This window comes from Sapajus apella, unplaced genomic scaffold (genome assembly GCF_009761245.1).
Source record: "Sapajus apella isolate SASKATOON/1434 unplaced genomic scaffold, GSC_monkey_1.0 scaffold43, whole genome shotgun sequence".
NCBI classification, from domain to species: Eukaryota; Metazoa; Chordata; class Mammalia; order Primates; family Cebidae; genus Sapajus; species Sapajus apella.
In genome coordinates this window covers 5,202,841-5,224,553 of record NW_022436983.1, presented here as the reverse complement: position 1 = coordinate 5,224,553, position 21,713 = coordinate 5,202,841, and the positions used below count along the sequence as shown (strand labels likewise).

General features: G+C 43.8%; 2 protein-coding genes across 2 annotated transcripts; one reads left to right on the top strand and one right to left on the bottom strand.

Annotated features, from left to right (window-relative positions):
* Positions 1-1,532: 1,532 nt before the first annotated feature.
* MASP2 (mannan binding lectin serine peptidase 2) lies at positions 1,533-4,077 on the top strand (the record flags this gene model as incomplete). The annotated part of the gene is made up of 1 exon (XM_032300370.1): positions 1,533-4,077. A coding segment is annotated over one exon (795 nt), but the record flags the coding sequence as incomplete, so codon positions are not given.
* Positions 3,629-16,682, bottom strand: TARDBP (TAR DNA binding protein). Its single transcript, XM_032300369.1, has 6 exons — positions 16,556-16,682; positions 15,340-15,588; positions 12,041-12,204; positions 10,076-10,216; positions 8,551-8,721; positions 3,629-6,995 (listed from the first exon to the last, which is right to left on the bottom strand). The coding sequence occupies exons 2-6, from the start codon at positions 15,575-15,577 to the stop codon at positions 6,465-6,467; spliced, it is 1,245 nt and encodes a 414-aa protein (XP_032156260.1). The 5' UTR covers positions 15,578-15,588; positions 16,556-16,682; the 3' UTR covers positions 3,629-6,464.
* Between the last annotated feature and the right edge of the window lie 5,031 nt (positions 16,683-21,713).

Below are 21,713 nucleotides of genomic sequence, written 5' to 3'. Positions count from 1 at the left end.
CCTCGGCCTCCCAAAGTGCTGGGATTACAGGCTTGAGCCACCGCGCCCGGCCGGTCTTGATCTCTTGACCTCGTGATCCACCCGCCTCGGCCTCCCAAAGTGCTGGGATTACAGGCGTGAGCCACCGCGACCGGCCCGCAATTTGCCTTTTAATGGTACTTAATTTTTTTTTTTTTTTTTAACCAGAATTGGTTCCAAAGATAACAGTTGAGTAGAATGATTTAAAAAAAAAAAAATCAGGAAAGTAATAATGTATTCATTACCCTTGTGTTATTTGGTTCAAATTATTTTTAAACCGGTATTTGCCTAACATAACGTCTGTAGTTTTTAACCTAAGTCCACTACCACAACAGGAAACATATATGCTACATTAATGGGCATATTTAGTTTGCAATAAAGATACAATAAAATTTAGTTTGGAAGAATCAACTAGATCAAAAACATAATTTCGGAACCTGCAGAGTCCTAGCCACAGCTGCAACGTTTTAATTTCTAAAACATTTGTATGTTCAAGGGTAAAAGTAATTTTGCAAATCTTGATACTTTTAGTTCCTGCTTTTTTAGGATTACATACCCACTTTACAAGTAGGAAAACAGAAACAATTACGTCCTTCTAATTCCTATGCACATCATCCAGTCCATCCGCTCAGACCATTCCTGCTTGCCCTGTTAATTTTTTTTTTTTTTTTTTTTTTTTTTGAGACAGAGTTTTGCTCTTGTAGCCCAGGCTGGAGTGCAGTGGTGTAACTTGGCTCACTGCAACCTCTGCCCTCCAGGTTCAAGTGATTCTCCTGCCTCAGCCTCCCAAGTAGCTAGAATTATAGGCGCCTGCCACCATGCCCAGCTAATTTTTGCATATATAGGAGAGACAGGGTCTCACCATGTTGGCCAGGCTGGTCTTGAACTCCTGACCTCAGGTGATCTGCCCAACTCAGCGTCCCAAAATGCTGGGATTACAGGCCTGACACTGTGCCTGGCCAATCTGTCCAATCTTATAGACAAAATTATTTTAGCAAAACAAAATAATTTCTAAAAGTCAGTTTTCACTAACCTCATTTTTCTGAGGTGCTAAGAAACACCAAAAGGTTTTATTAGGTCTTTGAACTGTGATGTTTTAAAATATCCTCACTTGCCTGTATAGGTGGTCACCCATCAATTCATATAATTTTTTTTTTTTTTGAGACGGAGTTTCGCTCGTTACCCAGGCTGGAGTGCAATGGCGCGATCTCGGCTCACCGCAACCTCCACCTCCTGGGTTCAGGCAATTCTCCTGCCTCAGCCTCCCGAGCAGCTGGGACTACAGGCACGCGCCACCACGCCCAGCTAATTTTTGTATTTTTAGTAGAGACGGGGTTTCACCATGTTGACCAGGATGGTCTCGATCTCTTGACCTCGTGATCCACCCGCCTCAGCCTCCCAAAGTGCTGGGATTACAGGCTTGAGCCACCGCGCCCGGCCCCCAATTCATGTAATTTTTGGTTGACATCGCATATATACTTCAAAGTGGCCATAATTTAAGAAAAACATGACATTTTTACAAAGGCTCTCTACTTGTCTGCTTCTCTCCAGTTTGTGGACTATCAGCCCGTACGACAGGAGGGCGTATATATGGAGGGCAAAAGGCAAAACCTGGTGATTTTCCTTGGCAAGTCCTGGTATTAGGTGGAACCACAGCAGCAGGTGCACTTTTATATGACAACTGGGTCTTAACAGCTGCTCATGTCGTCTATGAGCAAAAACATGATGCAAACTCCCTGGACATTCGACTGGGCGCCCTCAAGAGACTATCACCTCATTATACACAAGCCTGGGCTGAAGCTGTTTTTATACACGAAGGTTATACTCATGATGCCGGCTTTGACAATGACATAGCACTGATTAAACTGAGTAACAAAGTTGTAATGAATAGCAACATCACGCCTATTTGTCTGCCAAAAGATGAATCCTTTATGAGGACAAATGACATTGGAACTGCATCTGGATGGGGATTAACCCAAAGGGGTTTTCTTGCTAGAAATCTAATGTATGTTGACATACCAATTGTTGACCATCAAAAATGTAGTGCTGCATATGCAAAGCTGCCCTATCCAGGGGCAAGTGTAACTGATAACATGCTCTGTGCTGGCTTAGAAAGTGGGGGCAAGGATAGCTGCAGAGGTGACAGCGGAGGGGCACTGGTCTTTCTAGATAATGAAACACAGAGGTGGTTTGTGGGAGGAATAGTGTCCTGGGGCTCCATGAATTGTGGGGAGGCAGGTCAGTATGGAGTCTACACAAAAGTCATTAACTATGTTCCCTGGATCAAGAACATAATAAATAATTTTTAACTTGCATGTCTGCAGTCAGTCAAGGATTCCTCATTTTTAGAAATGCCCGTGAAGACCCTGGCAGCCACGTAACCCAAGCATTTATCGTTACTGTGAAAATGGCAGCTGGTGCTCCACCCAAAGGACAGACTCCAGGTGAGACTGCTGTCATTTCTCCACTCCACAGTTTTAATTCCAACCTTACCCATCTGACTCAAGGCGGCATAAGCCACAAGAGTGATATTCACCTTTGTCAATCCAATGTAATGTCACTGCTCAAATTACATTTAATTACTTTAAAAGGCCAGTATCTTCTCATACTAGCTGTTGGCATTTCTGTAAACTGCCTGGCCATGCTCTTTGACTGTTTTTAAACTTGTTCTTATTGATCTCTGTAAGTGCTTTATATGTTGTAGCAGTACTGATTCAGGAATAACCTCGAATCCCTTTTTTGGGCAGGCAGGCTGGAAACACTGATACTTCAGCCCAGGTATTGACTCAAATTTCCATGTTAAAAACCAATACCACAAAATCATGGGATACAATTATTCACTTATCAAATCGTCAGACAAAAGGAATGTGAATAGTAGTACTATTTCACATTGTGAAAGACAACATCAACTTCCCAAAGAGCCCTGAAAAGGCATGCATCATCTTTGACCTGGCAATTCCAATGTTACGAATTTAATTTAGCTGGAAGGATATTCCCAGCAATTGGAAATAACCTGAACAATGTTCAAATTCAGAAGATTGAATCAAAACTCGGCCATTTCCACAAGATGAAAAATGGCATTATAAATTAGTGATGTTATAAACTGTGATCATTTGTTTTTCCTCTTTACAATGAACACAAAATATTTGGGCACAGTGATGCCTAACAAGAGCACAGATCACACAATAGTTGAGTCAAGTACAGAACCCTTACACAGTTAGGAGCTACTTTGCTCCTAACAACAAAATCTTTACTAGTACACATTCTCTCTTGAATTACGTAGTTAACATCCTACTTTTTCCTACAAAGGACAAAACTTAAGTGCTGATTTAACCTTAAAAATCTCGTTTGATTTTAGCTGGGTATTCCTTCCTAAAAGGTTTTAATAGCTAGCACTTAAGTTTTTCAGTCTAGCTAACAGTTAACATTCCATGTAAAAGTTTACTGTGAATCCTGGCCTAATTACTCTTGCGCATATAAAGTACAACTACTTGAGACTCAGTTTTTATTTTTTTCTTTAGAGGCTCAATTTTTAAAGGTAACTTTCCAGCATCTATACGTCACATATAAAAAGAAATCATGTTTTTCAGTAAGACTCCAGACACTAAACTGTGGTGTCAATAAAAATTTTTATTTAACTGGTTCAAAAAATTTTTAGAATGAATGCATTTAGATGACCAAATAGATTTTTAAAAACAAATCTTTGCTAAATAGTTTAAGTACTTCTAAACTTCAAAATCTTTTTAGGGTAAAATAAATACCCGTTATCTATGCAGTACCATAAACATGTTAATAAAAGGCTACTCAACATTGAAAGCCTTCTATGACCAGTAACTAAAATTTACACAAGTGTAAATAAAGGATTCAAACCATGCCGTTGACACGTTAACTTACCCCTGGGCTCCTTGAAGGCTTGTCAGTTTAGTCTTTGGAGGTCCCCGAGTACCATTTTAAGTGTTACCATGTTACTGCTGCTGAGTAATAGTGCAAGTGCTAAAATGCAAAATTCAGATGGTACAGGGTTTGGAAATCATGCAGATTTAGATTCAGAAAAAAAAATTTAAACAACTCAAGATCCCTTTACAGAGGAAATCGAATAATGAAACAATGTGGCGATTACAAGTCTAAAGGATGACTTCATTTATAAATGTTTAAAACATGTAACTTGCAAAATGACAAACCTATTTATCATAATCTAATTAGGTAAGGGCATTAAGTAAACTACAAACACAAAAAATGTCACATTCTTCCAACTAGAAAAAGAGCTCTCTCACATAGTTACATAAAAAGTACAACAATCAATGTTATTGCTTTTACATAATTAACAATGCATTGTGAGAGACTACGTTTTGTAAGCGATTTTATTCAACTTTATTCAACATTACCACATTACCCCATCTCCTGGAGGACAAAGCCCATTTGCTTCCAGACAGACAACCCACCCTAATTCTTAAAGCTATCAAGCTTCTTAATGGATTCCAGGCACAAGGTAATTTGTGGTTTCTTCTACTTTATCCCTATTGCAATTAATTCCACTTTTCAAATCCCAGACCAGGAAGGTGCTGATATTCCCTTTTCAATTGATATGCTTTGCTACAAAGCATTTGAAAATAATCAACATTTTGCCCACTCCCCCAGATAAGAATCTTTTTAGACGGCATGATTTCCCAGGAGATTTATACAGGCCATGTAAATAATATCACCCAAATGTGCAGAGGCACTAAGAAAAAGCCAGAGGGTACTGCTTACCATTTTAGGTGCGGTCACCCAGACTTATTAAAAACTAGATTTCAAAAGAAAAAACAAAAAACAAAAAACAAAAAACTTTTCACTTTGGCCAATGCAAGAACAAATACCAATTAAGTCTGGGTATCAGGTGTCAATGCATGACAGGTGATGAATCCATTTGACTTGAGACAACTTTTCAAATAAGTTTATTTGAAGCAAAATAAACTATTGCCAAGAAACTTTATGAAAGTTCCATCTCAAAAGGGTCAAAAAAGGGGAATTAACTGCTATGAATTCTTTGCATTCAGGGCTGCAAAACAAAGACACATATTATTTAAATCAGTTTTATTTAAGAATTTCCAACATTGACAACTCTTATAAAAAGCATCCAAGCACAGGACACAGAACTGCAGCAAACAGCATTCTTATGGGTAGCTAACAGACATTAGAACTTCCACCCTTCTTTGAGACACCTGAGCTCGCTGGTGAACTCTGCTTCCAAGTACTCCTGCAAAGCACACCACAAGCTCAGTCCATGTTCTCAACCCATCAGCTTCAGTTCACATGACCACACTTACATATCAGTAACAGAAGAGAACACACACCATACAGCATTCACAGCAGTTGACAAAGGGTAGGGGGAGTACAAGTATCGTTTCACTTAACACATTCAACTAATGTGGGTTATCTAAGAACAAAAACTCACTTAAAGTCTTCCAACAGATGTGGATGTCCTTTGAATGCAAAAAACATTCGTACATTATTTGCTATCATTGCTCTCTGCACACTCTCTCACCAAAGCCACAGGATTGAGAGACACATCTCGCCAAGTTAAAAAATATCCATTATGCACCACCAAGTCTCTGCACGCGCTCTCTCCTTTTCTCGCTCATACTAGCCTTTCATGCCTCGGCACCACCATCAATCCCACACAAGGTTTCAAAAGTTCAAACAGCCTTCTGGTTCCATATCACAGCCTTGCGTTCATAGCGTTGATACGACTCCATGAAATAAAGAGTAGCGGATAAAAATGGGACACCCACCGTCAGAGACGCGGCCTGTGATGCGTGATGACGAACTCTTGAATGAGAAAGCATGTAGACAGAAGTATTCCTATGGCAGAATATTTACAGCACTACTTTCAATGAAGTGCTTCTTCCATAAACATTTGAAATGAGATGAACTGCAGAGATTAAATGAAGGCTTCATAGTGTACTTTTGCACATGAGGGGAGACAAGTGTTAAAAAAACAAAGCAAAAGAACCAAACACTGTGACACCATGAGCTCCCAAAAGGAGACTTTCTTAAGGAAGAAAATCCATATGGTGGGGTTCAAATTAAAACAAGGAGTAACGAATGTAGTTCTAATCAATGGTTTCCATTTTGAACATGCAAAGAATTCACTTGACAAGTCCAGGGATAAAATATTACAGGAGAAACCTTTTGATATCAATTGTAGTGTGTTGGTTTACCAATCAGGCAAACAGCAGTTCACTTTCAACCACTCAATATTTCAACCTTTCATGTAACAAAACTTAGAAAATTCCTTTAGCTCTTCCTTTTTCTAAAGAAAAATGTCAAAAATACTGCTGAATATACTCCACACTGAACAAACCAATTTTGAAAATTCTTAGTACATATGTATTTTACAATATACTTACCATGAGTTTAGAAAAATCTGAATTCCCACCATTCTATACCAACCAACCACAAACTGTCTACATTCCCCAGCCAGAAGACTTAGAATCCATGCTCGAGCCAAAGCCTCCATTAAAACCACTGCCCGACCCTGCATTTGATGCTGATCCCCAACCAATTGCTGCACCAGAATTAGAACCACTATAAGAGTTATTTCCAGAACCGAAGGCCTGGTTTGGCTCCCTCTGCATGTTGCCTTGGCTTTGGTTATTACCCGATGGGCCTGACTGGTTCTGCTGGCTGGCTAACATGCCCATCATACCCCAACTGCTCTGTAGCGCCGCCTGGGCTGCAGCCATCATGGCTGGATTAATGCTGAATGCGCCAAAGTTCATCCCACCACCCATATTACTACCTTGATTGTTTCCCAAACCAGCTCCACCCCCTCTACTATTACCAAATCCACCCTGATTCCCAAAGCCACCTGGATTACCACCAAATCTTCCACTTCTTTCTAACTGTCTATTGCTATTGTGCTTAGGTTCGGCATTGGATATATGAACGCTGATTCCTTTAATGATCAAGTCCTCTCCACAAAGAGATTGCGCAATCTACAAGAAATAAGGGATGTAAACAAAGATTAAACCATTGATTTATACAACAAAGTAGCAACAAAACTTAGATTACAAGCATTAATTAACTAAAGCCAGAGGAAAAATAAGCAATGAATGCTCATTTTATTTAAAATCCCAGTACAGCTTTAGTTTTAGTAACAGCAGCAGTGATATTTCAGTCTATTTTCAAAAGACATAGGCTGGGCATGGTGGCTCATGCCTGTAATCCTAGTGCTTTGGGAGGCCAAGGTGCGAGGACTGTGTGAAGCCAAGAGTTTAAGACTAGTTTGACAGCCTGAGCAACACAGTGAGACCCCACCTCTAAAAACAAAAACAAAACAAAAACCCTGCGAAAAAACCACATTAGCTGGGCATGGTGGCATGCATCTGTCCTAGCTACTTGGGAGGTTGAAGTTGGAGGATCCTCCTCCTGGAGGCTGAGCCCAGGAGTTCTAGGGTGCAGTGAGTTCTGATTACACCACAGCATTCCACCAGCCTGGGCAACAGAGTGAGACCCTATCTCAAAAAAAAAAAAAGGGGGTGGTGGTGGCTCTCGCCTGTAATCCCAGCACTTTGGGAGGCCAAGGCAGGTGGATCACCTGAGATTAGGAGTTCAAGACCAGCCAGATCAAAATGGTGAAACTCCATCTCTACTAAAAATACAAAATTAGCTGGGTGTGGTGGTACATGCCTGTAATCCCAGCTACTTGTGAGGGTGAGGCAGGAAAATCACTTGAACCCAGGAGGTGGAGGTTACAGTGAGCCGAGATCGCACCACTGTGCTCTAGCCTGGGTAACAAGAGCAAAACTGTCTCAAAAAAAAAAAAAAAATATTTAACATTCCCAAATGCCATATACTGAAAATTATTTAAAGGTTGATTTACTTGTAGAAATTTCTTAAAAATGTTGTATTTCTAAGCCACATGCGGTGGCTCACGCCTGTAATCCCAACACTTTGGGAAGCTGAGGTGGGCGGATCACCTGAGGTCAGGAGTTCAAGACCAGCCTGACCAATGTGGTGAAACCCCATCGTTAAAAAAAAAAAAAAAAATAAAAAAAAAAAAAAAAATTAAATAATAAGAAAAAAAAGAAAAATGTATTTGTAACTAAGCGTGGTGGCTCACATCTGTAATGCCAGCACTTTGGGAGGCCAAGGAGGGTGGATCACTATGTCAGGAGTTCAAAGACCAGCCTGACCAATATGGTGAAACCCCATCTCTACTAAAATTACAAAAATTAGCCAGGCATGGTGATGTATGTCTATAGTCCCAGCTACTCAGGAGGCTGAGGCAGGAGAATTGCTTGAACCCGGGAGGCGGAGGCGGCAGTAAGACAAGATCTTGCCACTGCACTCCAGCCTGGGTGACAGAGCAAGACTCCATCTCAAAAAACAAAAAAGTTGGGGGGGGGGAGGGAAGGGTGACATCTAGGCCCACACACTCTACATCTTACAAGGTCAGAAAACTTAGCTAAGAACAGCAATTAGCTGGATGGGAAATGTTCAAGAGAAATTACCTAATTACCTGGCCCATATTGTTAAGGAGAAAAATACCTGATCATCTGCAAATGTAACAAAGGCAAAGGCCCTGAACGGCTTGGGGATGAAGACATCCATCACCTCCCCGTACTGGGAGAAGAACTGCCGCAGCTCATCCTCAGTCATGTCCTCTGTACAGCGCCCCACAAACACTTTTCTGCTTCTCAAAGGCTCATCTGCACTTTGCTAGTCAAATCAAAAGGAAGGAAAAAACTCAAATATAAACAATGAAAAAAGCATTAAGGTAAGGGATATAACAAAATCTTTCTGCCTTGGATAGTAGTGAATTATTAAAAAGGAGACATACTCTTAATTTTTTGCATCAACTATTCCTTTTTCTTGTAAGGCTTCAATAAAGAGTAACATTTTAAGTTACAAACGTACACGGTCATGCATCACATAATGATGGAAATATGTTCTGAGAAATGCAACATGAGTCATCACACCATTTCGTCACTGTGGCCAGGTGTGGTGGCTCATACCTGTAATCCCAGCACTTTGAGAGACTGAGGTGGGCAGATCACCTGAGGTCAGGTGTTCAAGACCAGCCCCGCCTAGTCAACATGGCAAAACCCCCAAAACCCCATCTCTACTAACAATACAAAAATTAGCTGGATGTGGTGCCGGGTGCCTTTACATAATCCCAGTGACTTGAGAAGCTGCAAGAGGAGAATCGCTTGAAGGGGAGGTTGCAGTGAACCGAGATTGCACCATTGCACTCCAGCCTGGGCAACAACTCTGTCTCAAAAATAAAAAATAAAAATTAAAAAAATAAAAACTTCATTGTTGTGCAAACATCATATAAAACCTGATCGCTCTACATTGCTGATAGCCATTACTGGAGGTAAAGAAAATGAAAAAGGAAATAAAACCAGATAGCATAGCCACCCCACACCTAGGCTGGATGGTATAGCCTACTGCTCCTAGGCCACAAACTTCCAAGTTACTATACTCAACACCACAGTCAACTGTAACCCCATAGTAAGTACTTGTATATCTAAACATGGAAAGGTACAGTAGAAACAGTGTTATAATCTTATGCGACTTCTGCTGTACACGTGGTCCACTGCTGACGGATGAACTTTGCAATGTGATGCATGACTGTATTTGGATTTGAGAAAATCAATAAATGACCAATGTCCTGGCAAAGATGATGACGTTCCAAATAAGCAGATGTTATTTGTTTGCTTGGACAAAGTCAGATTTTATAACAAGATTAATGTATCTATTCTGATTGTCTTTATGTTTTAACATATAACTACTTAAGCAAACTGTTAACTTGACAAATAACCCTTTCTCTTTCACATCCATAACAAAAAGAACAAAATGAACAAAGCTTTAGTTTGGTGAAGTAATAAACTAAATATTTCAAACAAGCATAAAATATTCAGCATGCATTACGGCCCTAAGGCTTCAACAAGACAAAAAGATTCCAAGAACACACCCTACCACTATCTTTTCTAAGTGTATTTAACATTTTATCTTACAATCTTCCAAGGAAGTCTGTTCGCAAAAATTCCCATAGCACAGAGGCAAGTACCTTAGAATTAGGAAGTTTACAGTCACACCACCGTCCGTCTATCATATGCCGCTGTGACATTACTTTCACCTGTGTTTCATATTCCGTAAAACGAACAAATCCAAACCCCTTTGAATGACCAGTCTTAAGATCTTTCTTGACCTAGAAAGGATGATTTAAGTTTACTCTAAAAGTACACATGCTCACACACTCCACTCCCAAATCAGAGTTCCTTAATAAATAATTTGAATGGTTTCAATTGGATGTAGTGGCTTAAATTTAAACCAAGTTAGTCTTAGAGTAAAAATAAGGTTAATACTAAATCCATATTGTGTTAACAATAGAGCAAAACTCCCTTATACAATAGAAATGTTTTTGATTTTGAATTTTTAAAGAGATTGGGCCAGGCACGGTGGCTCACGCCTGTATTCCCAGCACTTTGGGAGGCTGAGGAGGGTGGATCGCTTGAGCACAGGAGTTCAAGACAAGCCTGGGCAACACAGTAAAACCCTGTCTCTACAAAAAATACAAAAATTAGCAGGATGTAGTGGCATGTGCCTGTAGTCCCAGCTACCTGGGAGGCTGAGGCACGAGAATAGCTTGAGCCCAGGAGGTGGAGATTGCAGTGAACCTAGACTGCATCACTGCACTCCAGCCTGCCAGCCTGGGCAACAAAGCCAGACCCTGTCTCCAAAGAAAAAAAAAAAAAAAAAAAAAAAAAGAGAAATTGTGTCTGGATATGTTGGCCAAGGTGGTCTTGAACTTCTGGCCTCAAGTGATCCTTCCACCTTGGCCTCCCAAAATGCTGGCATTACAGCCACAATAGAATTTTAATAGAACATCTTAGAATGAGTTCAAAGATAAACTAAATTGTTTACAATCTTAATTAAATGAAGTAGACAAATCTCCCATTAGTGTAAAATACAAAGAAAAATGCTATTTTCACCTACTTTCCTTAAGTCTTCATGCAACAGTAGGATTTTACTTTATTATCACAGGCAATAATATAGCGTACAAAATATATGTATAAATATAACAAACACTGGAAGTATCATCTATGGAACATGAAGGACAGTGCCATTAAAATAACAAGAATGCGACCAGGCGCAGTGGCTCACACCTCTAATCCCAGCAATTTGGGAGATCAAGGCAGATGGATCACCTGAGGTAAGGAGTTCAAGACCAGCCTGGCCAACATGGTGAAACCCTGTCTCTGTTAAAAATACAAAATTAGCCAGGCATGATGGCATGCACCAGTAATCCCAGATATGGAAGGCTGAGACAGGAGAATCGCTTGAACCCAGGAGGTGAAGGCTGCAGCGAGCCAAGACTGCACCACTGCGTTCCAACTGGGGCAGCAAAGTGAGACTCTGTCTCAAACAAACAAACAAACAAACAAACAAAAAACAAAAAACCACCACCAAAAAACAACAACAAAAAAACCTAACAAGAATGCAGCTGGGCATGGTGGCTCATGCTTGTAATCCCAGCATATTGGGGTCAAGGCAGGAGGACAGTTTGAGCCCAGGAGTTTGACACCAACCTTGGTAACAGAGTGAGACCATCTCTATTTATATTAATTAATTAATTAATTTATTTATTTTTTTGAGACGGAGTTTCGCTCTTGTTACCCAGTCTGGAGTGCAATGGCGCGATCTCGGCTCACCGCAACCTCCGCCTCCTGGGTTCAGGCAATTCTCCTGCCTCAGCCTCCTGAGTAGCTGGGACTACAGACACGCGCCACCATGCCCAGCTGATTTTTTGTATTTTTAGTAGAGATGGGGTTTCACCATGTTGACTGGGATGGTCTCAATCTCTTGACCTCGTGATCCACCCGCCTCGGCCTCCCGAAGTGCTGGGATTACAGGCTTGAGCCACCGCGCCCGGCCTCTATTTATATTAATAAATAAATGCTAGGTGCTCATTCACTGGTAAAACAAAACAAAACAAAACAAAACAAAAATGTTTGATGCAATCCAAGTTTACCTGCACCATAAGAACTTCTCCAAAGGTACTAAAATAGTCTTTCAGGTCCTGTTCAGTTGTTTTCCATGGGAGACCCAACACTATTAAATCGGATGTTTTCTGGACTGCTCTTTTCACTTTCACTGCTGATGAAGCATCTGTCTCATCCATTTTTCTTTTGTTATCTAAATAAAATGAGCAGAATCCTTTTAGAAATTTTCACTTAGCACTTCTTTAAAAACACTACCTCCTACGTCTAGAAATGAGAAGCAAAAAGAAGACTCAAGACTGGGCATGGTGGCTCATGCCTGTAATCCTAGCACTTTGGGAGGCCACGGGCAGATGGTCTGAGCTCAGGAGTTTGCGACCAGCCTGGGCCAGTAATCCCAGCTACTTAGGAGGCTGAGGCAGGAGAATTGCTTGAACCTGGGAGGCGGAGGCTGCAGTGAGCTGAGATTGTGCCGTTGCCCTCCAACCTGGGCCACAAGCAAGACTCCATCTCAAAAAAAAAAAAAAAAAAAAAAAAAAAAAAAAAAAAGACTCTAAGAACTGTAAGACACTGAAAACTTAGTAAGGAGTGATGTTTGCTCTAGAGGACAGAATAAAGGCTTGCATTTAGCGTCTCAGGTGCTTTTCTGGTGCAAATTCAGTGATTTCCAATTTTGTTTTTTGTAGTTTTTCCAGATTACTATCTCTGCCTCTCAAAAGGTTTATCAAAACAAAAATAACTCTACATTACTTTGACTTTAAATTTCCCTAATTATCTGAATGCCTATTACATAATTTAAGGGCTAAACAACAAAAAATCAGCAACTTGTATCTCCTGAAGTAGATTTAACTTTTATCTTTCCTAAACACTCAACAATGAATACACATTACTTTTGTAATAAAAAAGAAAACCAGGAACAGTGATGTGTATGCCTATAGTTCCAGCAACTTGCAAGGCTGAGGAGGAAGAACTATTTGCGTTCAGGAGTTTGAGGCTGCAGTGAACCTATGAATAGCCACTGCACTCCAGCCTGGGCAACACAGCAAGAGCCCCATTTCTAATTTAAAAAAAGAGAGAGAAACCAAAAGTTTGGTTTACTTAAAAAACATAAAACATAACCTTAACCTTAGGTTATTTAGAAGGGGAGAGTTTTTTTTTTTTTTTTTTTTGAGATGGAGTCTCATTCTGTCACCCAGGCTGGAGTAGAGTGGCACAATCTCCACTCACTGCGACCTCCACCTCCCAGGTTCATACAATTCTCCTGCCTCAGCCTCCCAAGTAGCTGGGATTACAGGTGCCTGCCAGCATACCCAGCTAATTTTTGTATCTTTAGTAGAGATGGGGTTTTGCCATGTTGGCCAGGCTGATATCTAACTCCTGACCTCAGCTGATCCATCCACCTCAGTCTCCCAAAGTGCTGGGATTACAGGCATGAGCCACCATGCCCAGCCTGGGGAGAAAAATTAAATGACATTTTTTTTCATTTTGAGATGGAGTCTCTCTCGCTCTGCTGCCCAGGCTAGAGAGCAGTGGCAAGATCTCATCTCACTGTAACCTCCACCTTCTGGGTTCAAGCAATTCTTTTGCCTCAGTCTCCCAAGTAACTGAGACTATCGGTGTGAACTACCATACATGGCTAATTTTTGTATTTTTAATAGAGACCAGATTTTTTTTTTTTTTTTTTTGAGACAGAGTTTCACTCATGTTACCCAGGCTGGAGTGCAATGGCGCGATCTCGGCTCACCGCAACCTCCGCCTCCTGGGTTCAGGCAATTCTCCTGCCTCAACCTCCTGAGTAGCTGGGATTACAGGCACACACCACCATGCCCAGCTAATTTTTTGTATTTTTGGTAGAGACGGGGTTTCACTATGTTGACCAGGATGGTCTCGATCTCTTGACCTCGTGATCCACCCGCCTCGGCCTCCCAAAGTGCTGGGATTACAGGCTTGAGCCACCGTGCCCGGCCTAGAGACCAGATTTTACCATGTTGGTCAGGCTGGTTTTGAACTTCTGACCTCAGATGATCTGCCTGCCTCAGCTTCCCAAAGTGCTGGGATTACAGGAGTGAGGCATTGCACCCAGCCTGACATTTTTAAATTTGGATAAGTATTTCTATACCCAATTGCTCAAGAAACAGCATACTAAAAACCCTGAGTTAACATTATTAAATTTTTTCTTTTTCCTTTGTGTGTTTTTTTTTTTGAGACAGTCTTGCTCTGTTACCCAGGATGGAGTACAGTGGCACGACCTTAGCTCACCAACCTCCACCTCCCAGGTTCAAGCAATTCTCCTGCGTCAGCCTCCAGAGTAGCTGGGACTATAGGTGCCTGGCTAAATTTTGTTTTTTCCTTTTGTTTCACAATGGAGTTTCGCTCTTGTTGCCCAGGCTGGAGTACAATGGTGCAATCTTGGCTCCCTGCAACCTCGGCCTCCCAGGTTCAAGCAATTCTTTCAAGCGATTCTCCTGCCTCAGCCTCCGGAGTAGCTGGGATTACAGGCACCCACCACCAAGCCTGGCTAATTTTTTGTGTTTTTAATAGAGACCAGGTTTCACCATGTTGGCCAGGCTGGTCTCAAACTTCTGACCTCGGGTGATACACCCACTTCAGCCTCCCAAAGTGCCGGGATTACAGGCGTGAGCTACCGCACCCGGCCCTAAAATTTTTCTAGACGTAGAAATTAACATCTTGCATACTGACCAAATTTGATGGACTTTGTTGCAATATCAAGTTATAATAAAAGGAACACACAGACAGATAAACTATTAATAGCACACATTCATACTGCTGAAATTAGCTATTTCCTTGGCACATTTCTTAAATATCATGCTTCCTTTTCTCAGATTTAGAACATTAGTGATAAAAGGAAGTAAGAAGGATAAGACCAGAACCTCGAAATTATAATTGGAACTGCACTAATTCAAGAACTGCAACTGCTGTTCATTTAAGGATAAAAATGAAGTTGGATTTCCTGAATGAATGATGTTAAGGCCAAAAGGACAATGAACAAACCCAAATACTGGGGCACTGTAGAAGAATCTACTTACAACACTGATACAAGTGCCAAGCATTCTTAGTAATTCCTTACGTGGCAGAAACTGGGCAAAGCTTACTCAAATATTTTTTAAATACATCGTTCTCTCTTTTAAAATGATCTATGATTCCCAGTTTCCACAAATTTAGACTCATGGTTTTCGAAACTTATCTAATTGTGAAGTTCAAGAAAATACTTAAGTTACAGGAGACATGCCGCCACGAAGAGGCCATGACCCATGGATGAGACACACCCGACCACGCTTCAGCACGATTACAAAACCAAATGGTAACAAACCTTTGGGATAGTTGACAACATAGACCAGATTTCCCCAGCCAGCATCGGGAGCATGCAGAATTCCTTCCACCAGCCGGACACCTCTCATACATTGAGACACTGGATTCCTGTAGCGAAGCCCACAAGCCCCTGGAAACTGGGCTGTAACCGTGGACAGCAGCACGGTCCCATCATCTTCCGATGGTATTTCAATGGGCTCATCGTTCTCATCTTCGGTTACCCGAATATATTCAGACATCTTTCACTTTTCTTAAAAGGAAAAGAGAAATGAATGAACATTCATGCCAGAGTAACGGTTTCCTTCTAATGCTAATACCTACACCACGTTAGTGTTCTGACTTCCAGGAAAATTCTTCTCTGGATTCGTATATGCACTAGTTATCCCTGAAAAATGACCAGGGGAAGATAAGGGTAGTGATTTCCTATCAAAATCTGATGCCTCGCCAGTTCATTCATTCAACAAACTTTCCCTGAGGGCTTATGTGTCAGGTATTGCAACTGTAACTGTTGAGTACAACGTGGTTTGCTGGTTACACGCTGGGGTACGCAAGAGAACAATAACAGTAGCTATTTTATGACCATCGCGGAAGTCATTATGTAATCCTGAAGTCAGGAGAGGAGCCTAACAGGCTGAGGCATGGGCGTGATGGGTCGAGGTCGATTTTTCCAAGCAAGCGATGCATCAGCTGAACCTGAAGACTGAATATGGGCAGTGAACCAGGCGTAAAGAGCAGGAGAAGAGTTCCTCTCCGTTCCTCATTCTGGGGCTTTCCGGGGGCTCTGGGAGCCCCAGCCGCAAGGCCGGCGGCGACAGATCCTGGGGGTACGGGCCTCCGCCTCCCAGAAGCCCGCGCGTGCCAGCCGAGGGAGGAGTTTCTCGGCGCGGCCCGGGGTGGGGCGCGGGAGCACCAGGCCCGAGCTGGCAGCGTCCCCCAGAGTGCAAAGTACCGAAGGCACCGGCACTATTCAGGGCCGGGCAAACCTCCGCCTCAGGCTGCACGGCAGCGCGGGCCCAGATCCCCGTTTCGGCGCCTGCGGCCTTCCTGCGACAGGACCTAACGACGCTCCCGAGCGAACCCGCTCGGGCACGACAAGGCCCGGCCTCACGGCTCATTTCCCTGGGCAGGGGCCGAAGCCGCTGCGTCCGCCTCGGGCTGCCCCAATGCGGAAGCCGAGGCACCCAGGGCGTCCTCATTGAGAAGGCTCCGCGACTCACCCGCTAGGCCGCTGCTGGGAAGCCCGATAGGGACAGCGAGGCAGCGACGGACCCAAGCGCAGCCCAGCGACCGTTTCGCTCCCACAAAATGGCGCTAGAGCCGCCTCCTCCCTCTGCCCGCCGGCGTCCTCTCCCACCGATTGCTTGTCAAGAGGGGGAGGGCGCCGAGGAGAGCCACGATGATCCTCTTCCCAGGGACTCGGGCTGCCTCCTGGAAATTCGAGCCTACAGAGAAGCTCTGAGAGCTAAAATAAGACCAGCATCTAGGCCTGAAAAGCTGAAAATCGAAAAAAAAATGTGGCTGTGTAGGCGCTGACCTCCCCCCATATAACGTGGCAGATGGTTTCGGCCGACCAACCGCCAGCCCGGGTCTCGGTCGGAGCTCGCGCACTTTCAAAGCGCGCGAGAGTAGCTCAGGGGCATGGCCAAAAAGGGTGGGGCGGGGCCTGGAGAGGCGGGGCCTGGAGGGGGCGGGGCTCGGGATCCCGGGCCATGTAGACTGGGGAGGCAGGGTAAGGCCCAGACTCCTTTTCTGAAAGGCTGCCGGGTGCGTCCTCTCCTCCCTCCGCTAGCCCACCTCCAAACCTGGAAACAATAACTTTGTTCTAAATAATAGCAATCATAGCGCTACTTTGTGCCAGGTACCTTCTGAGTACTCGCATACTTAATAGCCCCAACAGTTTTGTGTGGCAGGAACTATTGATATTCATTCTGCGAGTGAGGAAACTGAGGCACAGAGCGATCACGTATCTTGCTTAAAGTCGCCCAAGGATGGGATGATAGTAGCGCGCGCCTGTAATCCCAGCTACTCGGGAGGCTGAGACAGGAGAATTGCTTGAACCCGGTAGGCAGAGGTTGCGGTGAGCCAAGATCGCCCCACTTCACTCCGATCTGGGTAACAGAGTGAGACCCTGTCCCCCCCGCCAAAAAAAAAAGTTGGCCGGGCTCAGTGGCTGCTGCCTGTAATCCCAGCACTTCCGGAGGCCAAGGCGGGCGGATCACAAGGTCAAGAGATCAAGACCATCCTGGCCAATATGGTGAAACCTCGTCTCTTAAAATAAAACAAAAAAAAAGTCACCTAAGGAGTAAATGGTAGACCTAGGGTTTGAATCTCGAGGCACAAAATGCTAACATGCTCTGGCTCCAGCCCTCTAATAGTAATATAATAATACAGTATTTCATGTATTTTAAAGCACACTTAATTGATGGATTGATTGAGATGGAGTCTCGCTAGAGCGATCTGCAGCTCACTGCAACCTCCACCTCCGGCCAGGTTCGAGGGTTAGCTGGGATTATAGGAATGCAAAGACACCATGCCTGGCTTTGTTTTTTTTGTTTTTGAGACTCACTCCGTTGTCTGGGCTGCAGTGCAATGGCGTTATCTTGGCTCACTGCAAACTTTGCTTCCTGGGTTCCAGTGATTCTCCAGCCTCAGCCTCCCAAGTAGCTGGGATTACAGGTGCCCAATACTACGTCCAGCTAATTTTTGTATTTTTGGTAGACACAGTGTTTCACCATGTTGGCCAGGATGGTCTCAAACTCCTGACCTTGTGATTTGCCCACCTTGGCCTCCCAAAGTGCTGGGATTACAGGCATAAGCCACTGTGCCTAATTTCTGTATCTTTAGTAGAGACAGGGTTTGGCTATGTTGGCCAGGCTGATCTCTAACTTCTGACCTCAAGTAATCTGCCCACTTTGGCTTCCCAAAGTGCTGAGATTACAGACATGAGCCACCTTTCTTTCTTTCTTTTTTCTTTCTTTTTCTTTTTTTTAAGACCGAGTCTCACTCTGTTGCCCAAGCTGGAGTGCAGTGGCACAGTTTCAGCTCACTGCAACCTGCACCTCCCGGGTTCAAGCCATTCTCCTGCCTCAGCCTCCTGAGTACCTGGGACTACAGGCAAGCACCACCATGCCTGGCCAATTTTTGTATTTTTAACCCCTGTTGGCTAGGCTGGTCTTGAACTCCTGACCTCAGGTGATACACCGCCTCCCAAAGTGCCACTGCACCCAGTCTTTGTTTCACATTTCTGGAGTCAGTATGTGATTTCAGTTCCAGTTCCAGTTGATGATGATGTGTCATAGTTTAATTGGCAACTATGTTTCTTTGTATATACATTTACAATTTAATGACATACAGTAAGAAATGTTTACACAAAGTATTTATTTATTTGTTTATTTATTTAAGATAGGGTCTCACCCAGGATAGAGTCACCCAGGATAGAGTGAAGTGTGGTGACCTTGGCTCACTCCAACTCCTGGACTCAAGCGATCCTCTCACCTTAGCCTCCCTAGTAGCTGGGACCACAGGTGCACACCACCACACTCAGCTAATTTTTTTGTAATTTTGGTAGAGACAGGGTCTCTCCATGTTGCCCAGGCTGGTCTTGAATTCCTGGGCTCAAGTGATCCGCCTACCTCGGCCTCCCAAAGTACTGAGATTATAGGTGTGAGCCACCACACCTGGCCATGTACTTTATATTTATGTATTAACTCATTTTATCCTCTTAACAACCCTGTCAGGTGGGCGCCATTGTGAATCATGGAGATTAAGTACCCCTGCCCAAGCTCTCATGACCAGTAAGTGGTGGAACCGGGATTTGAACCCAGGCCATCTGATCAATGCTTTTTATGACTTTCCAGGGAATAAATAGTAAATCCTGCAAGTCCATCTTTGATGCCTGCTGTTCATATTAAGCAGATTATGTCTGAACTGATTTGAAGGGATAAGGGAGGAAGGATTGAAGGCAGATATAATTAGTGACCTTTACTCACCCCCAGAAATGGCCTTGCACATGGAATGAGGCTGAACAGATGGACCCTGATGGTCACTAACATTGTGAAACATAGGATAAGCCACAGAGGTCTCATTCATCTCAATTAATACACCCAGCCACAGTGGGGAAGAAGTCATTTTGTTGTTGTTTGGATTTTTGTTTTTTATTATTATTTTTTATTTTAGAATTAATTTCTTTTCAAAAGATGGGGTTTCACCATGATGGCCAGGCTGGTCTTGAACTCCCAACCGCAGGTGATCCACCCACCTTGGCCTCCAAAGTGTTTGGATTACAGGCGTGAGCCAGGGTTTTTGTTTTTTTTGGTTTGGTTTTTTTGAGACAGGGTTTCCCTCTGTGACCCAGGCTGGTGTGCAATGGTGCCATTATGGCTCACTGCAGCCTCTACCTGCCAGGCTCAAGTGATCCTCTCACCTCAGCCTCCCAAGTAGCTGGGATTACATGTGCATGCCACCACGCCTGGTTACTTTCGTTATTTTTAGTAGAGACAGGGTCTTGACGTTGCCCAGGCTGGCCTCCAATTCCTGAGCTCAAGTGATCCACCCGCCTCAGTCTCCCAGAGTGCTGAGATTACAGGCGTGAGCCACCGTATCCGGTGAAGTTGGTTTTATCATTCCCATTTTACAGAAGAAAAATTTGAGGCTCATAGACCGTATGAGCCTCATGACCAGGCCTGAGGTTATACAGCTGCTGAAGGATGTCACTAGCCCATAAATTGCTGTCCCAGGTTGGTCAGACCCTAAACTTCTGCACTATGTCCACTACACCGGCCACTCTCTGCAACGAGGTTGAGACTGAGGCATTTAGTTCGGCTGGCGGTGTGGAGCTCTGGACGCTGGCTGCAGGGGGGCAGAGCTGGGTGTGCAGAAGCTCCTAGGGACAGGTCACACAGGAACACAATCCCAAAAGGCTGGCCCTTCTCCCAAGAAATTTTCGGGCGAGTTGGGAGGACAAGCAAACACTGTCTCAAGGAAGGTAAGTCGCTCAATCAGAAAGAGAATTTGAAGGCCTGAGGGAGGCTGGACCACAGATCCTCCTGCTCTGTCTCAGTTAGCTCTGGGATTCAGCTTTACAGCACTGATTGTCAAAAGGCGTTTGAAATGCAGCATTTTATTTTTCTCAAGACAGAGTCTTGCTCTGTTGCCCATGCTGGAGTGTAGTGGCACAATCTCGGCTCACTGCCACCTCTGCCTCCTGGGTTCAAGCTATTTTCCTGCCTCAGCCTCCCAAGTAGCTGGAACTACAGGTATGCACACCTGGCTAATTTCTGTATTTTTAGCAGAGATGAAGTTTCACCATGTTGGCCAGGCTGGTCTTGAACTCCTGACATCAAGTGATCCTTCTGCCTCAGCCTCCTACAGGGGTGAGCCACTATGCCTGGCCCAGCCCCCAGTTTTCGACTAGGTTACTTGGGGACTTGCCTTCTCCCGTTCCAGCACCTCCCTCAACTCATCAGCTCCATGAGACGAACCGGAGGCAGCTCCACAGCATTTCTGAAAACTGAAAGAAATAGCAGGGCAATAATTTTACTTATTTATTTATTTATTCATGTATTTATGTATTTATGTATGTAGGTGAGCACCACCACATCTGCCTAATTAAAATTTTTTTGTAAAAACAGGGTCTGGTTATGTTGCCTAGGCTGGTTATGAACTCCTTGACTCAAGTGATCCTCCCATCTTGGCCTCCCCAAATGCTAGATTACAGGCCCACACCACCACCCAGCCAATAAAGATATTTAAATAAAAATAAATTTAGAAGGCCGGGCGCGGTGGCTCAAGCCTGTAATCCCAGCACTTTGGGAGGCCGAGACGGGTGGATCACGAGGTCAAGAGATCGAGACCATCCTGGTCAACATGGTGAAACCCCGTCTCTACTAAAAATACAAAAAATGAGCTGGGCATGGTGGTGCGTGCCTGTAATCCCAGCTACTCAGGAGGCTGAGGCAGGAGAATTGCCTGAACCCAGGAGGCGGAGGTTGCGGTGAGCTGAGATCGCGCCATTGCACTCCAGTCTGGGTAACAGGAGTGAAACTCCGTCTCACAAAAAAAATAAATAAATAAATAAATAAATAAATAAATTTAGAGCCAGGTGAAGGGGCTTACACCTGTAATCCCAGCACTTTGGGAGGCCGAGGCAGGCAGATCATCTGAGGCCGGGAGTTTGAGACCAGCCTGACCAACATGGAGAAACCCCATGTCTACTAAAAATACAAAATTAGCCAGGCATGGTAGCGCATGCCTGTAATCCCAGCTACTCAGGAGGCCGAGGCAGGAGAATCACTTAAACCTGCGAGGCGGAGGTTGCAGTGAGCTGAGATTGTGCCACTGCACTCTAGCCTGGGCACCAAGAATAAAACTCTGTCT